This window comes from Apium graveolens, unplaced genomic scaffold (assembly GCF_009905375.1).
Source record: "Apium graveolens cultivar Ventura unplaced genomic scaffold, ASM990537v1 ctg3794, whole genome shotgun sequence".
Lineage (NCBI taxonomy): Eukaryota > Viridiplantae > Streptophyta > Magnoliopsida > Apiales > Apiaceae > Apium > Apium graveolens.
Window position 1 is genome coordinate 18,415 of NW_027418267.1, and position 16,638 is coordinate 35,052.

Consider the following 16,638-nt stretch of genomic DNA (forward strand, 5'->3'; position numbering starts at 1 on the left):
ATAAAATAAATTCAATCCCTTCAGCAAGATGATTTCCCCATTCTAGCCCTTCAGCGATAACTGTTGAATAATAGGCCTGAACTCGAACCCATACCCGCACTCCGCAGCCCGGAAGCGAATCTCAGACATAGGCGGTTGACTAGACTTCACCAAAAAAAAATGTGATGCCAAAGCCTGAAAGTAGGCTAGACTCCGAACTTGTAACAAGGGGAAATGAACCAACTCATCCATTTAATACCATTAGGTGTTATCTGTATAGAAGACAACATGTATACATATTGACATAAATGTTTAAGAAAAAGATGCCAATGCGGGTTCTACCCGAACCTAAGGTGCTCCAGCCAGATGGGAACAAATCTGTCATCCATTCTAAGATAAATCTTCTCTCTGGGTAGAGGCCACCTCCATTTAATCCGGAAGTCCAACTGAAAAGCAGCCTGGATCAAGGAATCCTGGGCCGCGTGGTCCAGAGCAATGTATTCATCTTTCAGCGTATTCATCATTTCCGCGAATCTCCGATCAAACTCAGCCTCGTCATATACCCCCGGACCAGCATCCGGTTGTCTAGCATACCCGGACCTAATACTTCTGTAATACCAGCTATTTTCGATATTTTCACTCTTGTTAATAAAATAGTTCGGCACATCTACCCAAAGCCCCTCCGGAGTACAAGGAACCTTCTTTGGAGATATCTTACAAAATGTTAACTTCGTAATGGCACCAGAGTCCGAAGTCAAAGCTTTCTTACCCGTCTCAATTCGGTTAAAGTTAGATGAAGAGTCGGAGTCAGAAGGCCCTGTGTAGAAGGAGAAGTATACATTGGCACGAGAAATGAGATCGATTAGTCTAAATCCCTATAAATTCTTTAATCTATATCCTATAATGGTTCGGAATATCCTATATTTAATTTTAGTAAGGTATAAGCCACTAGTCTGGGGAAGTTTACCCCCGGACGTAACCTACCCCCCAAAACCCAAAACCCACATACTAAAGCAAACACTACAAATAAACATCACCTAAACCAACAAAACAAAAGATTCCGGACCATGATTACAAGTCCGGACAAAAAACAGAAACAACAAAATATCAAGAAAAGCCAAACACAAAAACCAGGAGCCCGGACTAAAAACCAATGCCCGGACTCAAACACAAAACCCTAAACACAGAAACATCCTAAACAAAAATCAAACACCAAAATATGAACAGAACAGAGATACACACACATTCTATAACAAGAACACAAAAACAAGAATCCCATTCATCCAAATAAAGAACAACCATAACACAGAAGTTTATATAATAGTAAACAAGAGGAATACATAAGGGAAAAAAGAACTCAGGATAAGAAAATCACAGACGAGAAGGAGGCAATACAGCAAAACACTCGAAGATCCTTGGAAAAACACCACACACCGCGACTGTTAAAACTCAGAGAAAGAGATTGGCAGAGAAGAAAAGACTAAGAGCTGTAAAGATAAAAAAATAGAAAGAGTAAAAGGGGAAGGCCTTTTATAGGCGAAATCCGGAATCCCCACAGTCATCCAACGTGGCAAAATCTGAAGCCTTCATCATACAAATATATATATATATGTGATTATATAATACAGGAGCTATTGAACATTACAATTATTATGGCACGTCTTTTGAAAAAAGACAACTTAATACGGATTGGCCTACCTAAACACAATCCGGACCGAGGGGCAAGGAAATCTCAAATTCTTCTAAAGACTCTACCTTAGTCCGGATTGGCCTACCTCAACATAATTCGGACTAGGGCAAGAAAAGCTCAAATTCTTGTAAATACAATATACCTTAGTCCGGATTTACCTAACTCGACACAATTCGGACTGGGGGCAACAAAAGATCAAATTCTTCTAAAGGCAATCAACCTTAGTCCGGATTGGCCTACCTCAACACAATCCGAACTGAGGGGCAAGGAAATCTCAAATTCTTCTAAAGATAATCTACCTTAGTCCTGATTGGCCTACCTCAACACAATCCGGACTGGGGGCAAGGAAAGCTCACATTCTTCTAAATACAATCTACCTTAGTCTGGATTTACCTACCTCAACACAATCCAGACTGGGGGCAATAAATTCTCAAATTCTTCTAAAGACAATCAACCTTAGTCCAGATAGGCCTACCTCAACACAATATGGACCGAGGCCAATCTGGACTGAGGGGCAAGAAAATCTCAAATTTCTCTAAAGACATTCTATCTTAGTCTGGATTGGATTACCTCAACACAATCCGGATTGGGGGCAAGGAAAGCTCAAATTATTCTAAAGATATTCTACCTTAGTCCGGTTTTGCCTACCTTAACACAATCCGGATTGGGGGCAACAAAAGCTCAAATTCTTTTAAAGAAAATCAACATTAGTCTGGATTGGCCTACCTCAACACAATCCGAACTGGGGGCAAGGAAAGCTCAAATTATTCTAAAGACAATCTATCTTAGTCTGGATTTTCCTACCTCAAAATAATCTGGACTGGGGGCAAGGAAAGCTCAAATTCTTCTAAATACAGTCTACCTTAGTCCGGAATGGCCTATCTCAACACAATCCAGATCAGGGGCAAGGAAAGCTCAAATTTATTCTCACAAGAAACAAACTATAAACAATATTAGCCTTACTCCCCCATCCAGAAAATCTGCATAAGGGAGTGGGGGGCACATAATAGTACATATGGCTCCTAGAAGGACTAGGTCCGGACTCCCAGCTCCATCCAGTCCCGCGCACCACTAGTCCAGACTGTCTAGTCCCGGCAGCCCAACCTTGAGAAGTCTTAGCACGTGGAGGGACAACTGTCATTGATCAATCATGAGCACAATCAGGGCACGTGCCAGGAAATCCTTAAAACATTCCTCAACCATTCTCATCCTGACACATATAAGGCATCCACCCCAGTTAGGTGTCCTCCGCTCCTAGAACGAACGCCTACGATTTAAATATATCAACCCCAAAACCCTATCCTTGGGCTAGAAAAAAGGTTATAGCCCCAGGAAAAAAAGTTTTGGGGTTAATCACTCTCTTACACTCATATACACACACAGCCATCTTGCATTTCTATATATCCTCATCTTCCCCAAAAGCGAGTTCTTACTCTCATACCGGAGGCGCCGCGGGACCCAAACCCCACTTCTGGTATTGTTTTGTAGGAGCCCCATAGTAGCTACACCACCACAGCAGCGAAAGATCCAGACACGGTATCGAAGGAACAGCCCCGCCAGTGGAATTTATCATGGGGATATTGAAAAAACTTCCGAGTCACTTAATTCAGTTCTCTCTATGCTTCTATTATTTAAATGAGCTCTTCCGATATCTAAATTTATATTTTGGATTCGCAAACGGATCATTGTTCTAAATTTATTTTCTCTTCACGAGATTATACATCTGCTAAAATCTATTTCGTTACAATGGAGTACTCTTCAAGGTCGGGCGAGCTTACTCTTTTTTCATTAAGTAACTCAATTCACTTCCAAGAAATTTGTAGTTACCACGGTGTTGATTTGCATATTTTTTGCGAACGTTCAACTAATCCTCTCCCCTGAACAAGGGATTTTTTGTACAAATTGCATTTTAAATACATTCTTCCATAAACAATATATAAGCGCCAGTAGCAACTAATTTCTCTTTGGTCATTATTTGATATGAAACATAAGTTCTTTTTATGTAATATGAAGGTATAACAGGCATGTGTTTATTAGACCCTGTCTGGGCTGGCGCTAGGTGGAGTTATCACGGCCACAATCATCCTCTTGCCACGCTCTGATCGACTATTTTCTGCAAATTTAATGCTTCCGTTATGTAAACCTTGGCTTTTTTCTTCTTCGTTCCACTCTGATGCATAGAAATCTTCTTCTGATTTTTCACCTTTTTCTGAAGGCCCGAGAAACATGCTTCCCCATTGCGGAAAATGCACGAGTGCTACAGGCAGAGTAAGAACCACTGCCATCACTCCCATCCCAGACAAACCAGCTGGTGTAGAAAACCTAGAGCCTGTAAAAAATATCAACTGCGTTAAACCGCCTCCAAAGTTGCCCCCTGCGCCAGTTAATCCGCTAATCAAGCCTAATGATCGTCGGGAAACAAAAGGAATGATTCCATATGTTGCACCACAAGCTGCTTGAGCACCTATTGAGAACAGAACCATGGAAAGGATGGCAATGGGTAGTGAATTGGCACGGCCTAGGCATATGCAAAAGATGCCTCCTAGAGTTTGAACTATCCATAGAATCCATAATCTTCCCCTCATTCCAAATTTTTGGGCTGCTAAATCAGAAGCATAGCCTCCAAATGGTCGAGATACAAAATTGGCCATGCCAAATGTTGCAGCAATCATTCCTGCTGTGTTAAGTTCCAAATTGAACCTGTCATAAAAGTATGTGGCTATCACATTGTTTATGCATAGCTCTACACCCATAGAAAAACCATAGAGGGTAAAGAATATCCACGTCCGGTAGTTTTTGACTGCATACCAAAACACCTGAAGAAAAACAAAAGTTTATTAACAATACATTTAAGCGCATGTTTGGCTAAGTAAAAGCACTGTGTCGTCAACTTAAAAAAAAACCTCCTATAAAACTCTTAAGTTTTTAAGTTTCAATTGTAAAATTTTCAAATATTGCATGTGTTTTAGAACTAGAGGGACAGAGAACTGACATTAGAGAATTTATCTTTGGCTACTTGGCCCTTCTTTTGCAGAGAACCAAGGTTTCCATCAGGCAAATCTTGGCCAAGGGTCAAGACCATGATACCGATACTAAGATGGAGAAAGGCAGGTACAAAGAAGGCAATCCTCCATGCAGTGAAAGAATGAGCTCCACATCTCTGAATTAAGTGATAAAGAAAAGGCATCAAAAGTTGAGTAACTCCGCCCCCCATATCTCCCCATCCTCCAGTGGTTCCATTAACAAGCCCGATAATTTTGCTACTAAACATTGTGCTCATCCAAAATTGACAAGACACAAAGGTAGCAAGTGAAAATCCAATCATAAACCTGATTGCAATATATCCATCAGCTGATGACACGAAAGCGATGGAGAATGCAATTGGAGCTGCTAAAATGTTGATGACAGCACAACCATATCGCGGGCCTATAAGGTCACAAACTGCACCCATAACAAGCCTAGAGAAGATGCTTCCGGACACAGAAGCAACTCCAGCATTTCCTATGTCACTTGTTGTGAGGTTTAGATTGTCGCGGATGATTGGAACGAGTGGAGCAGCAGCAAAGGTGGATAAGAAACAAGTGAAAAAAGATATCCAAGAAAGGTGAAAGGCTCTCATGTGAGGTGGTGCAAAGGAGAAAATCTTAAGGGTTTTAGCTTTGTGCTCTGAGTCCACCGGCAAATCAAATTTAGCTAAGGTAGAGGTCAAGATTTGTTCTTTGCCTGTTTCACTTGCCTCAGCAGGCAATGAAATTACCAAGGAATGATTTTTACTATCAGCCATAAAGGTTGAGAAAATATGCGTGGCCTGTGTGGGATGAAGTTGGTACTTGGTGCACCAGGGAAAAAAGAAGTGCTGGTGTGGTTTGAGCAAAGGGAGTATTGCTATGTATTTATAAATTTTTCAGATTGACAAAAGTGCAGCATACTTTCAACTAAAAGTGCTATAATTATAGATACTATTATAATTTTAAGATTGATTACTTTTAAGAACTTGTTTAAAGAATCACGATTACAGAGAGTTAGAATAACTTGTGAAGGGGAATTAAATAATATTTTTTTTAATTAAGTATAAGAGAGTTTAAAATAATTTTATATTAGATAGCAGTCTAGATATTTCGAAAAGATCATGTAAGAACTAACAGGATTATATTTTCTCTATTTGCTAAATATAATTATTTTAGCCTATAATCATTTCACACAAAAAATAGACTATTTTATTTGCAAATTATGTCCAAGTCATGTCTATGAAAAGTACATTCACTTTTCAAATAAAGCGAGTCACTTTTTTATAATATTCAAAGCTTCTATAATTCCACAGCTATTTTATATCTTGTAAAATTGACACTGGATACTATCAAATTAATATGGAAAGCGACACTTCCAAGTTGAATAGTTGATACTAGCTAGCGAGAACAAGAACTAGTTACGACTTGCGAAAATAAATAGAAGTGTGATAAATATGTAAAGTCAAGTACACGGTGTCACTGTGATGATATGCGCCATTGATATTAAAATTCGTAAAATTCACGCAGAATAATACAATTACAAAAATTACAATTGTTATCATAATTTTGGTGGATGCTGGCTCAATATATAAATATATTGTTTCGTAAGCAACTGAATTTAAATAATAATAAATATTTAGTTGATTTAATTCTTCGTTCATTCTCTTTCAGTTCTTTATATTAATTTTTGTGTTTCAAATAGACCACAAAATCAAAATATTATATACTTTTATCACGATTAAAATAAAAAATGAAATGAAAAAATTTTATATTTTACAATTTTCAATTCAAAATAAAATTTAAGAAAAATTATATAATATTAAAAACAATCATGTCCAAATATTATATTTTATAATTTTCAATTGAAAATAAAATTTAAGAAAAATTATATAATATTAAAAACAATCTGTGTATCGCACTAGTTATAAACTATTTACAATATATATGTATTTAAACTATCATTAAAAAGGATTTTAAGAGCCGACTCTCATATTTGGGGTTCTAACCGCTCCTTCCCCATTTTCCGGTCATTCCTTCCCCTTCACTTTCCTATACTCTCTTCTACTTATCAATTTTTTTTTAAAAAAACAAGATCTAATTCTTTTTTGATGAAATCTTATTTAGTACCTTATTATAAAAATTGTTATTCATGGCCATCTTTTCGGATGTTGGTGTGTTCTGTTTTGATATTTTATTGTGTCATGTTACGGGTTTCGCATCGAATCTAAAACGGTGGTGGATATTTTAGGGGTATTCGTTACTCCAATATCAGTTAATTTAATTGATAGTTCTGAATATTGAACTATATAATACGTAGGTGGATGTCAATGATCATGCTGCTACTAGTTCAACAACTGGTATATGTTAGATCGTTCGAGATAGCATTGTAATATTTTTATATCGAAGAAAATGAATATTAAATGTGTTAAGTGATCTGAAAATAAAATAATTATTTATTTAGCTTATTTTTTATTTCACAATCAGATTGTAATTTGACAATTTGAAAATTTATTCCGGATGAATTTTAATGTTTTTAATAAATATATTCCTTTTTCGTCAAAAACTATCATTCTTTGATTTTTTTTTTCTTTTATGTTTAGGAAATTAGCAAAGAACCACTTAAATTGGGGACAAAAGGAATTCCCAGCTCCTATTCATAACAATACTGTATAAAAATGCTTGGACTTAAAATATTTATCAATGCACGATTGCACGGTGAAGGACGAACGGTGCAAAAACTTGGGTCCAAAACATAGGTGAATAATCTCTTCAACTTGATTTTAGGGTATAGAGGGCGGGGCGAGTCTATGTAAATTTAAAAAGTCCTTGTTTTAAATATTGCAAATGTCTGACTTCCGGCAACTCTTGATAACTCTGATTCCTAGGTTGCTAGATTATAACGTCATCAAATGTTACAGATATCAGAAATCAGAATGATTCGGTTGAGATTGCGATTTACAATTTATTGAATAATTTTTAAAAAATCGAATGATTTATGGGTGATTTATCGGAAATTGATCAAATCAAACAAATATTTTTGACCGGTTTTAAGCGATTTCTCGGCGATTTTTTAAAAATCGATCAATTTTTATAACAGAAAACACAATATTTATTTATAACCGTAAAATATTTATTTTTTTATTGCTATTTTTTTTTCTTTCAAGAACAGTCCGAAGCATGCGCCCTGCTAATCAAGCTCAAGCATTTGTTGCTGATCGATACCTTTGCAAGTTGACGGATACCCAATGTTTGACCAAGTTTTTTTTATAAAAAATAAGGAAGTATTTATGAAAAATATTTATTTTAATTATATTTTACCAGAAATTAAATCATTTGTTCCATAAAAAATATAGTTTAGTTGTTATGATTAAATTAACCGAACACTAATTATAAATTAAATATATCATTAGTCAGAAATATGAAATTACATGTTTAGAAAGTATGTTTAATATATTTTAAAAAGTAACCAAAATGATATATAAATTTTAGTTAAAGTTGAATTAATTTATTCCTAAAAAAACAACAGCTAACAAAAGTAAGATGGAGGTCATTTAGAGCATCTTTAATGCAAGAGCCCAGGTCCAAGTTTTTGAGGAACCAATTGCATGCCACATAAGTAAAAGCTGGGTTTTAAGAAAAGTTGTACAACTTACTCCAATGCAAAGCCCAAGTGCCCCATTTAATATGTCCCACTTATTTACTTTATGTTTTATTTTTAACAAATATTATGAATTAAATAATGGATTAAATAATATTATTTTCCTATAATTATACTCATATTATTTAAATGATAAGACATTATTTAAAAATAAAAGATAATTAAACAAGACATAATTAAATTAAATTATATAATAAAAACACACATTATAAGAATAAGGAAAACATGAAATGAAAAATATTTTATATGAAATAAATTAACGATTGTTATGAAATTGTGAGATATGCTCGATCAAATCAGCTTGTAGTTGAAGATACTTCTGTCTATCACGAATTCGAACATTATTTTGAATATATCTTTCATAAGGGACAAAAGGTCTTCCTTTAGGTTCGGTCGTGATAAACCATTTGTTGCATCATCGTAAGTTGGTAACGGACCGAATGGCGTATCATATGTATCTCTTTCATCCTCGACACTCATATTATGTTATATGATACATGCTCTCATTATTTTAGCGAGATCTTCTCGGTCCCAAAATCGTGCTGGATCACGTACAATTGCGAATCGTGATTGTAGCACACCAAATGCTCGTTATATCTTTTCGTTGTCCTTCTTGATACTTTGAGAACAATCTTCTCTTATCACCTTGAGGACGAGAAATCGTTTTAACGAAGGTTGCCCATTCAGGATATATTCCATCTGTTAAACAATATCCCAAATTATAGTTTTTACCATTAACATTGTAGTTTACTTCAGGAGCACGACCTTCTAGCACTTCATTAAATACTGGTGAACGGTCTAACACATTTATATCATTGTTAGAACCAGCAACTCCAAAAAATGCATGCCATATCCATAGATCCGATGAGGCAACTGCTTCAAGCAAAATTGTCGGAACTCCTTTATGTCCAATCATGAACATACATTTCCATGCTTTAGGACAATTTTTTCATTGCCAGTGCATGCAATCAATTTTAGTAGACGTTGTACGTCATTTTAGTTTGGCTTTCGTAAATACTCACTCTCAAATATCAAAATAACATTAGTGACAAAATCTTTTTAAATATTCAATCGCAGTGGACTCACCAATACACACATAATCATCAACAGCATCTGCAGATATTCCATATGCCAACATACACATGGCCGTCGTACACTTTTGTAAAGGTGATAGCCCTTTCCTTCCCAACGCATCAACCCTTTGCTGAAAATATGGATCAAAATTTGAAAGAGATTCCATAATACGAAAAAATGGGTCTTCCCATTCGAAACCTTCTTCGAAATGTCTCAAGAGGATATACTGAATTTTCTACAAAATAATCCTTCACTAGACGATCGTGAGCTGATTCACGATCTCTGTTTATCACCCTCCTTTGCGTGGATGATGAGCCTTCTCCATAAAGTTAATTCAAGAGTTTAAATCGATGTTCTTCCATTGAATTATCAAGTAACAATTGTTCAATGACTTCTTCGGCCTCTGCACAGTTATAATCCATATTTGAAAGAGTTGTAATTTTGATGAAGATTGTGTAGTATGATAATGATTTATAAAAATGATACTGAAAGAACTATGTTATATAGATAAAAGGAATACATTCCAACAGGTACATTACAACAGTCACATTACAAGAAGGAAAAAACAAATACTACACTCCAACGGTCACATTCAAAGAAAAAATAAAATAAACACTAAATTCCAACGGTTATATTACAACAAGAAAAAAACAAATACTAGCTTCCAACAGCTACATCATCCTTGATTACACTTCTTCAAGCAACTTGGCATGCATCTCGCGGTGAGTTTCATTCATTACAGTTGTATCAGCCATCATAATCCTTAAATCTATACCCTTCTGTCGAACATCATTAAATTTATCTATTAGATTTAATTTTCTAGTCGTATCGGCCTTCAACTCTTCATACTTAGCTTCTATATCTTTTTTTTGTTTTGGCCTTCCCTTTTCCCTTCTTAGCCGCTTTTGCACCTTTAGGACGAACTGGAGATTCCACGATATTTTCATGTGTATCATCATTTCCTGATGTTGAATAAGCTCTAGAATCACTTAATTTAGTGCGCTTCCCACTTCCACGACTTGACGTTGGAGTTTTCCACTTAGGTTGTCTTCGAAACTCGTTCCAATGCAATTCAAAATTTGACTTCTTCTTGTGTCTAGTTTTATGGAGATCATGAGCTGCTTCAATAATGTTGGCCATGTTTGAACCACTTCTCACTACTTCTTCAGCTTTTTCGTAACACGCTTCATATTTTTGAGCCCCTTCATTTATTCGTTGCCATCTTTTATTTGTAGATATCACTCCTCTTTTGATAAGTCTGGGATAACCCTCTTCACAATATTGGTGAATTCGATCCCAAAAAGTTTCACCTTTTTGATCTGCACCGATTATAGGATCAGTAGATACATTTAACCATGCACTAATTAAGAGTTTATCTTCACTCCACTTCCATTGGGTTATAGCATCTCGCTTATTTTCGACTTCGATAATATCATCGTTGAGATCAATAATGTTAGTAGCATGGAAAGTGGAAGCTTGTGAATGTGGAGAATTTTCATTAGTAATCGAATTTTGTTGGATTTCAAATTGTGGGTATGCATTTTGAAAATTTTGGACAAAAGGAAATTGAGAATTTTGTGGATACGGAAAATACGGATTCGAAAATGGAAATTGAGAATTTGGAGTTTGAGCATTAAAATTTGAATTTTGTTGGTTGGAAAATTGAGAATTATCGATATTTGGATTTTGACTATATGGGAAAAAAGATTTGGAAATGAATATAGGTGTTGAATATTCGGGAATTGAGAATTTTGTGGGTTTGAGTTTTGTGATTTTGAAGGTGAATAATTATTTGGATTCATTGTTGATAGGATAATACAACTTATTTGAAGAAGTGAAAGAAGTGAAATTGGACTCAATAAAATCACAAGGTTAGTATTTATAGGGTTAAAATTTTAGAACGTTAGGATTTTAAAAAATTTTAACGTTACAATTTTCAGAAGGTCAACTTTACTTTTCAAGAAAAAAATTGTTATCAGCTTTAATACAGTCAAGTGGCAGATGGATGGATAAGTTGCATAATATAAATAATAAATATAATGTTGATAGGACAATAAAGCAAAATGGGACAGGAGTTGGCCAGCCCACCTACTCGGGCTTGGCCAACTTTTGCTTTAATCTGCAACGCTGAAAATTGAAAAGGGGTCCTTCTCACGCAACCCAACGCAGCACTCAGGCCTGCGTTGGAGTTGATCTTAGGCTCGAACTTATTCAATTAAGGTGTAAAAGTATCTTGACCTTTCTGCTCTCTGCACGGAAAATTAATGGCCTACAAAAGAAAAAAAAACTTTTTAAAATACTTTTCGAAAGAAGATTAGTGATTAAAGTACCCCTTATGGTGAATAATATCTGTAATCAAACCTAATTGGTTGAATTATTGACTTAAAATTAATGTGAAATCGGGATTAAAATTATATTAGTTATTTATTAAAATTATATTTATTATTGAATTTTTTAAATTATTCATACTTAAATGAATATAATTATTTTTAACAAAAGTTTTCGGATTAAATGTTAAGAATATTGTGTTGGCACTAAGCTTAATGTGATGTAACTAAAATGAAATTGACGTAAGTGAACTAAAGTTAAGAGATTGGTGACGCGGAAAACCCGAGATTGGGAAAAAAACCGCGGGTGGGATTGCGTGCCCAACCTAAATGAAATCCACTATATGATCAATTAGATTACAATGACGATGTTTGGATATGTGTTTTTGTTGCAGTATCATGACTAATAAATCCTATACATGTTCTAAGTTCATGAAGAAAAATCCAATGTTGTTGTGGTCTCTTTTCTGGTTTTATATTTCTTCCTTTTCTTGATCTTTTTTGCTCAAGTGTTTGTTGTATGTTTTATGTAGTGATGTTGTGTTTGTCTTCATCTTTTTTTTTCTTGCCTTTATCTTCTTGTTTGTTCCCCTATTTTCTCTAACTCCCCCCTTTTTTCTCTCCATTTCAAATTTTGGTTGTTGATAATACGGATATGCACACCTGTTATTTCTCCGATAAACTCGGCAAACATCGGACTAAGTCCTGCTCTCAGATGCTTACCACTCTGATGATGTCGTTCAGGACATCAATTCAACCTTCATGTCTCGACCTGCCTTCTCATCCATGACATGAACATGTTCGGTCATGTAGTGTGGAAATTCAAGTATAACAATAGCCCCATATTTTATTAATTAAACAATTTAATTAATAAAATCTATGTTATTCCCAATGAACTAACAATGAGATTTACAGAGGGGGGGGGTTGAATGTAAATCTCAAAACTTTTTCAAGTTTTAGACAGTTTCAAAAGCTAAGTGTATGATGAACAGATGTGTGTGAATTTTTTTGAGCAGGTGCAGACAGATGTATATTCAAGACACAAATGTAAAGAACACAAAGGCTTTTAAAAACTTTTCTGGTGGATTTTTTGTTCCACCAGAGATGTGTATTTCAGAAAATCTGTGATATAAAGAATTGATCACAGCTGCTTCCTAGTACAAACTAGATGATTTTCTCTCTATGTTTTTTTAAACAGCTCTGGAAAATTCACATCTAATTACTTGCTGCAACTTGGTTTATATATCACCAAGTTTTCAAGTGAAGACAAAGATAAAATATAATTATAAAATAGTTCTTCACATGTTTCTTCTTCATTTCTCTATCCAATGCAATCTAAGATAATCTGTGAATCTTTGAATACTTCCTTGTTTGCACCAGAATGGAAATACTGTTTTTTCTTGATTCCTCCAAGAGGCTACCACATTCCAATTATCTCTGTCAACCCATGTGCCTCTGTCAGCTTATGAATTGTCTCTATCAACTGCTATGAAACTGAGCATCCGTTGAAGCTTTCATCCGTTGATGGCTTTATCTGTTGATGCTTTAGTGACATCCGTTGATACTTTAACAGTTGAAGCTTTATCCGTTGATGCACTCATCCGTTGATGGATGTTATCCGTTGAAGCTTTAGAGACATCCGTTGAAGCTTTAGAGACATCCGCTGAAGCTTTGTTTCTCATTTGTTGAAGGCCTTTAATCTATCAGTTGATACTACTTCATTTACACAAAATTACAAGACATGAAATATTTACAATTAGCCCTCCTATTTGCATATCCACTAGTAGTCAACATGACTTATAATTTCCCACAACTTCTAAGAATTATAACTTAAATACAGAGACTGAAATGTGCTACAATACTAAACTTATTTCTAAGTAAAGCTGCTCCATCAACGGATAGCCAAGATGATCTTATCCGTTGAGGCTACAAACACTAGATTTCTACTTAAGTGTTTTCATAAATTCAGGGTTAACTTGATGATAACAAAACACTTAACAAATATATGAGTTGAAATCAAGTAGAAATTCAAAAGTGCTGCAAAAGTGTATGTACTGAGATAGAATTAAAGATTTACAGTTATTCCAAGGGTGCTCCTTTAGTCTGAGCAAATCATTTTCTTTTCCTTTGTTCCCTTGTTTTCTTCCCTAGCCTCCTGTCATTTTTCTCTACTTGGAGTTGGATTTGTCCGTAGAATTCAGCTTCATCTTCTTCACTGATATCCAACTTAGATTGCATGTCCTTGAGAGTTTCATTACTGGCAATTTTAAGCTGGTCTTCAAGTCTGAAAAATCTTCTGACTCCTTTGTTGTCTCTGAACTCCATCAACCAATGAGGTAATTTATGAATTGTAATTCCATGCTCAGGGATGAGTAATGTTCTAGGCAAGGAATTTGACTCCCACCAATTCTTCCTTATGCTGGCAATCTTGTTGAGAATCTCAGTTTTGGCAGTCCTGGTAAAGCCAGTATCCCTTTTGATAGCTGAGTAGACTCTATTCAAGATAAAGTAGCCCTCACTTAGAATTCTTTGAAGAGGCCAAGTCCTTTCCACACTTCCTTTATACTTGAACACTAGCCTTTCTGGTAACTGTCTATAGGCATTTATTCCCCTTACTTCCTCCAGCTCATCCAGGAAGAGTTCAATAACTGTATGTTCTTTTATGTAACAAATGTGAACATAATCATCCTTTGAGGCTTGTGGCTTAGGCTTAGGCTTAGGTTTATGTTTCTGAGTGAATTTACTTGAGGTTAGAGGAGGTGTTGATTTGGATTTTCTTTTCATTTTCTTTGGTGGTGGAGAAGTAGTTAGGAAGGTAGGCAATTTGATAGTTTCCCAATCAATAGGTTCCTCTTTAGGGATGACTGTTTCACCATGAATATTTATACTGGGATCAGCCACAACAGGTTCAGGAATAGAAGGTAGTGGTTTAGATTTTGATTGGGTTTCCTCAGTGTCGTCTTCACTCTTCCTTTTTGCCTTGACCTTCTTTATGTTCCCTTTCTGCCATTCCTTTCTTTCCTCACTCCTTTCCTCCACACTCTCACCAACCATATTCCCCATATCCACGTTTATGCTTTCAGTCTTGTCTCCTTCACTCTTGTCTTCAATCTTCTTCTTTTCTTCAATTTGACTTGACTTTAGCTGTTTTTCAAGCTTTACTTGTGCTCTTTTGTCAGCCTTCAGCTTTTTAGCTTCTTCCTTTAGCTTCTTGGTCTCTTCCCTCTTGGCTATTGAGAATTTGGGATGTCCTTGCATCACACAGATGCTCTTTCCCTCTCTATAGATGATAGCCATATTCATTCTTTCCACTACATTGTTGGTCTCTTTGTGCTTTATGATGTTACCACCCAAAACTTTGTCTTTATCAGGCTTTGGAAGAGGAAAATCCACTTCTTTTAGTTGAGCAAAGCTTAGAGGGTTCTTTGTAGAGTCCTTGTTAAATCTAGTGGTTGGCTTGAGTACCATGGGCTTTAGGTTCCTGAAAGAAGTTTCTCCAACCTTATTCCTCCTTACTGGCTTGTGCTCCATAATGATTGGCTCAACTTTTATGCTATGTTTCACAAATAAGGATTTTGTAGTTGAAGAGCCAAACACTTGTTGCATCCTTCATCAATTTTTCTCCTTTGCTCTTTCACCTTCATCTCAGCTGCTGCTAGCTGGATTAGATCAATTCCATCAAGCTTTTCTTTGATTTGAAGTGTTGGAGAAGTAGTGATGGCTGGAACTAGCACTTTTGATATTTGTATATGTGTAGATGGCTCCCCTTCCCCTTCCCCTTTATTCTCCCCTTTTTGTGAAGAATAGTGACCACAGAGTTTTCAATAGCTTGAACTCTTTCCTCCAATTTGGCCATCTTCTTTTCAGCATCTGATTCTCTTCTCAGTCTCAGTAACAGTTCCTGCATGGTACCAAAGGGCATGATTGAATCCAGCTTCTCAGAATTATAGGACTTCAAGTCAGCTATATCCTTCTTGAGTTCATCCACACTTAGATTCTGTCTTAATTGTTGTAGCTTCATGAGATGTAGAGAATCTAAGTGGGCTTGAAGAATAGCGTTGGTACCAACATTTGAAGTTTCCTGAATTTCCTTTTGGATAGCCATGACTTGTTTGACTAAAGATACATTGAAATGCCCTGGTGTAGACTCCTTTGTCAATGCCCATTCAGGTAACTCTGGAGTAGAACTTGGGCCTTCATCTCCCCCTAAGTTCATGATTCCATCAAAAGAATCAGAGTCATCATCATTAGAATTTACTCCAAATTCTTCAGATGGCTCACCAGCTGTAGAAGGCATCATATTGACAGCAGCTTTATCCCTTTGTAGAGATTCTGAAGTATGTACTAGATTTTAAGTCTTTTCTGCCTCCTCATTGCCCTGAATAGCCAACAGTTGATAGGTTGACACAGGATGAGTAAAAGTGTCAGCATCCAAGGAAATGTTATCAATTACAGCTTTGTAATGTTGCTGAAATTGTCTTTCCTTTTCACCATCATCCATAATCATTGACTCAATAGCAATGGCTGGATTCACCCTTATACCTCATGTACCTGCTTTTCTCTCAATTTCTCTCTTTTCTTGCATCAGGGGCTCCCCCTAGCTTACACTCCTCACACCCTCACCTTCACCTACTAAGGTGATACTCCTCTCACTTTCTTTTGCCATGCTGGAAGAAATAGTATGCATATTTAGACTCTCAAGCTCTCCTTTTTCCTGGGAGCAACCCAACCTCTCACTCAAGTTTTCACTCCCTTCCCTCAATCCTAGAAGTGATTGTACAGTAACCATGTCTTCTACACATGGAGTTAATTCAGTTGTTTGTGTAGAGACCATCAACGGATAAGGAATATCCGTTGAATTTGAAACTGATGGTATCAACGGATAATTGTTGTTAAGCTTAT

General features: G+C 36.0%; 2 protein-coding genes across 2 annotated transcripts; both read right to left on the reverse strand.

Moving 5' to 3' along the window:
• Window positions 1-3,639: 3,639 nt before the first annotated feature.
• LOC141701411 (high affinity nitrate transporter 2.6-like) lies at window positions 3,640-5,502 on the reverse strand. The gene is made up of 2 exons (XM_074505066.1): window positions 4,662-5,502; window positions 3,640-4,485 (listed from the first exon to the last, which is right to left on the reverse strand). Exons 1-2 carry the CDS (start codon window positions 5,451-5,453, stop codon window positions 3,703-3,705), a joined length of 1,575 nt encoding a protein of 524 aa, XP_074361167.1. The 5' UTR covers window positions 5,454-5,502; the 3' UTR covers window positions 3,640-3,702.
• Window positions 5,503-8,882: 3,380 nt separating this feature from the next.
• LOC141701410 (uncharacterized) lies at window positions 8,883-9,575 on the reverse strand. The gene is made up of 2 exons (XM_074505065.1): window positions 9,422-9,575; window positions 8,883-9,268 (listed from the first exon to the last, which is right to left on the reverse strand). Exons 1-2 carry the CDS (start codon window positions 9,573-9,575, stop codon window positions 8,883-8,885), a joined length of 540 nt encoding a protein of 179 aa, XP_074361166.1.
• Window positions 9,576-16,638: the final 7,063 nt, after the last annotated feature.

Excerpts from the sequence above, each read along its gene's own strand:
- LOC141701411 (XM_074505066.1), bottom strand. The coding sequence starts at position 5,453 with ATGGCTGATAGTAAAAATCATTCCTTGGTAATTTCATTGCCTGCTGAG. Across the intron at positions 4,486-4,661 it reads CCAAAGATAAATTCTCTAAT|GTGTTTTGGTATGCAGTCAA; the intron begins GTCAGTTCTCTG and ends GTTTTTCTTCAG.
- LOC141701410 (XM_074505065.1), bottom strand. The coding sequence starts at position 9,575 with ATGGAATCTCTTTCAAATTTTGATCCATATTTTCAGCAAAGGGTTGAT. Across the intron at positions 9,269-9,421 it reads TGATGATTATGTGTGTATTG|CATGGAAATGTATGTTCATG; the intron begins GTGAGTCCACTG and ends ATTGTCCTAAAG.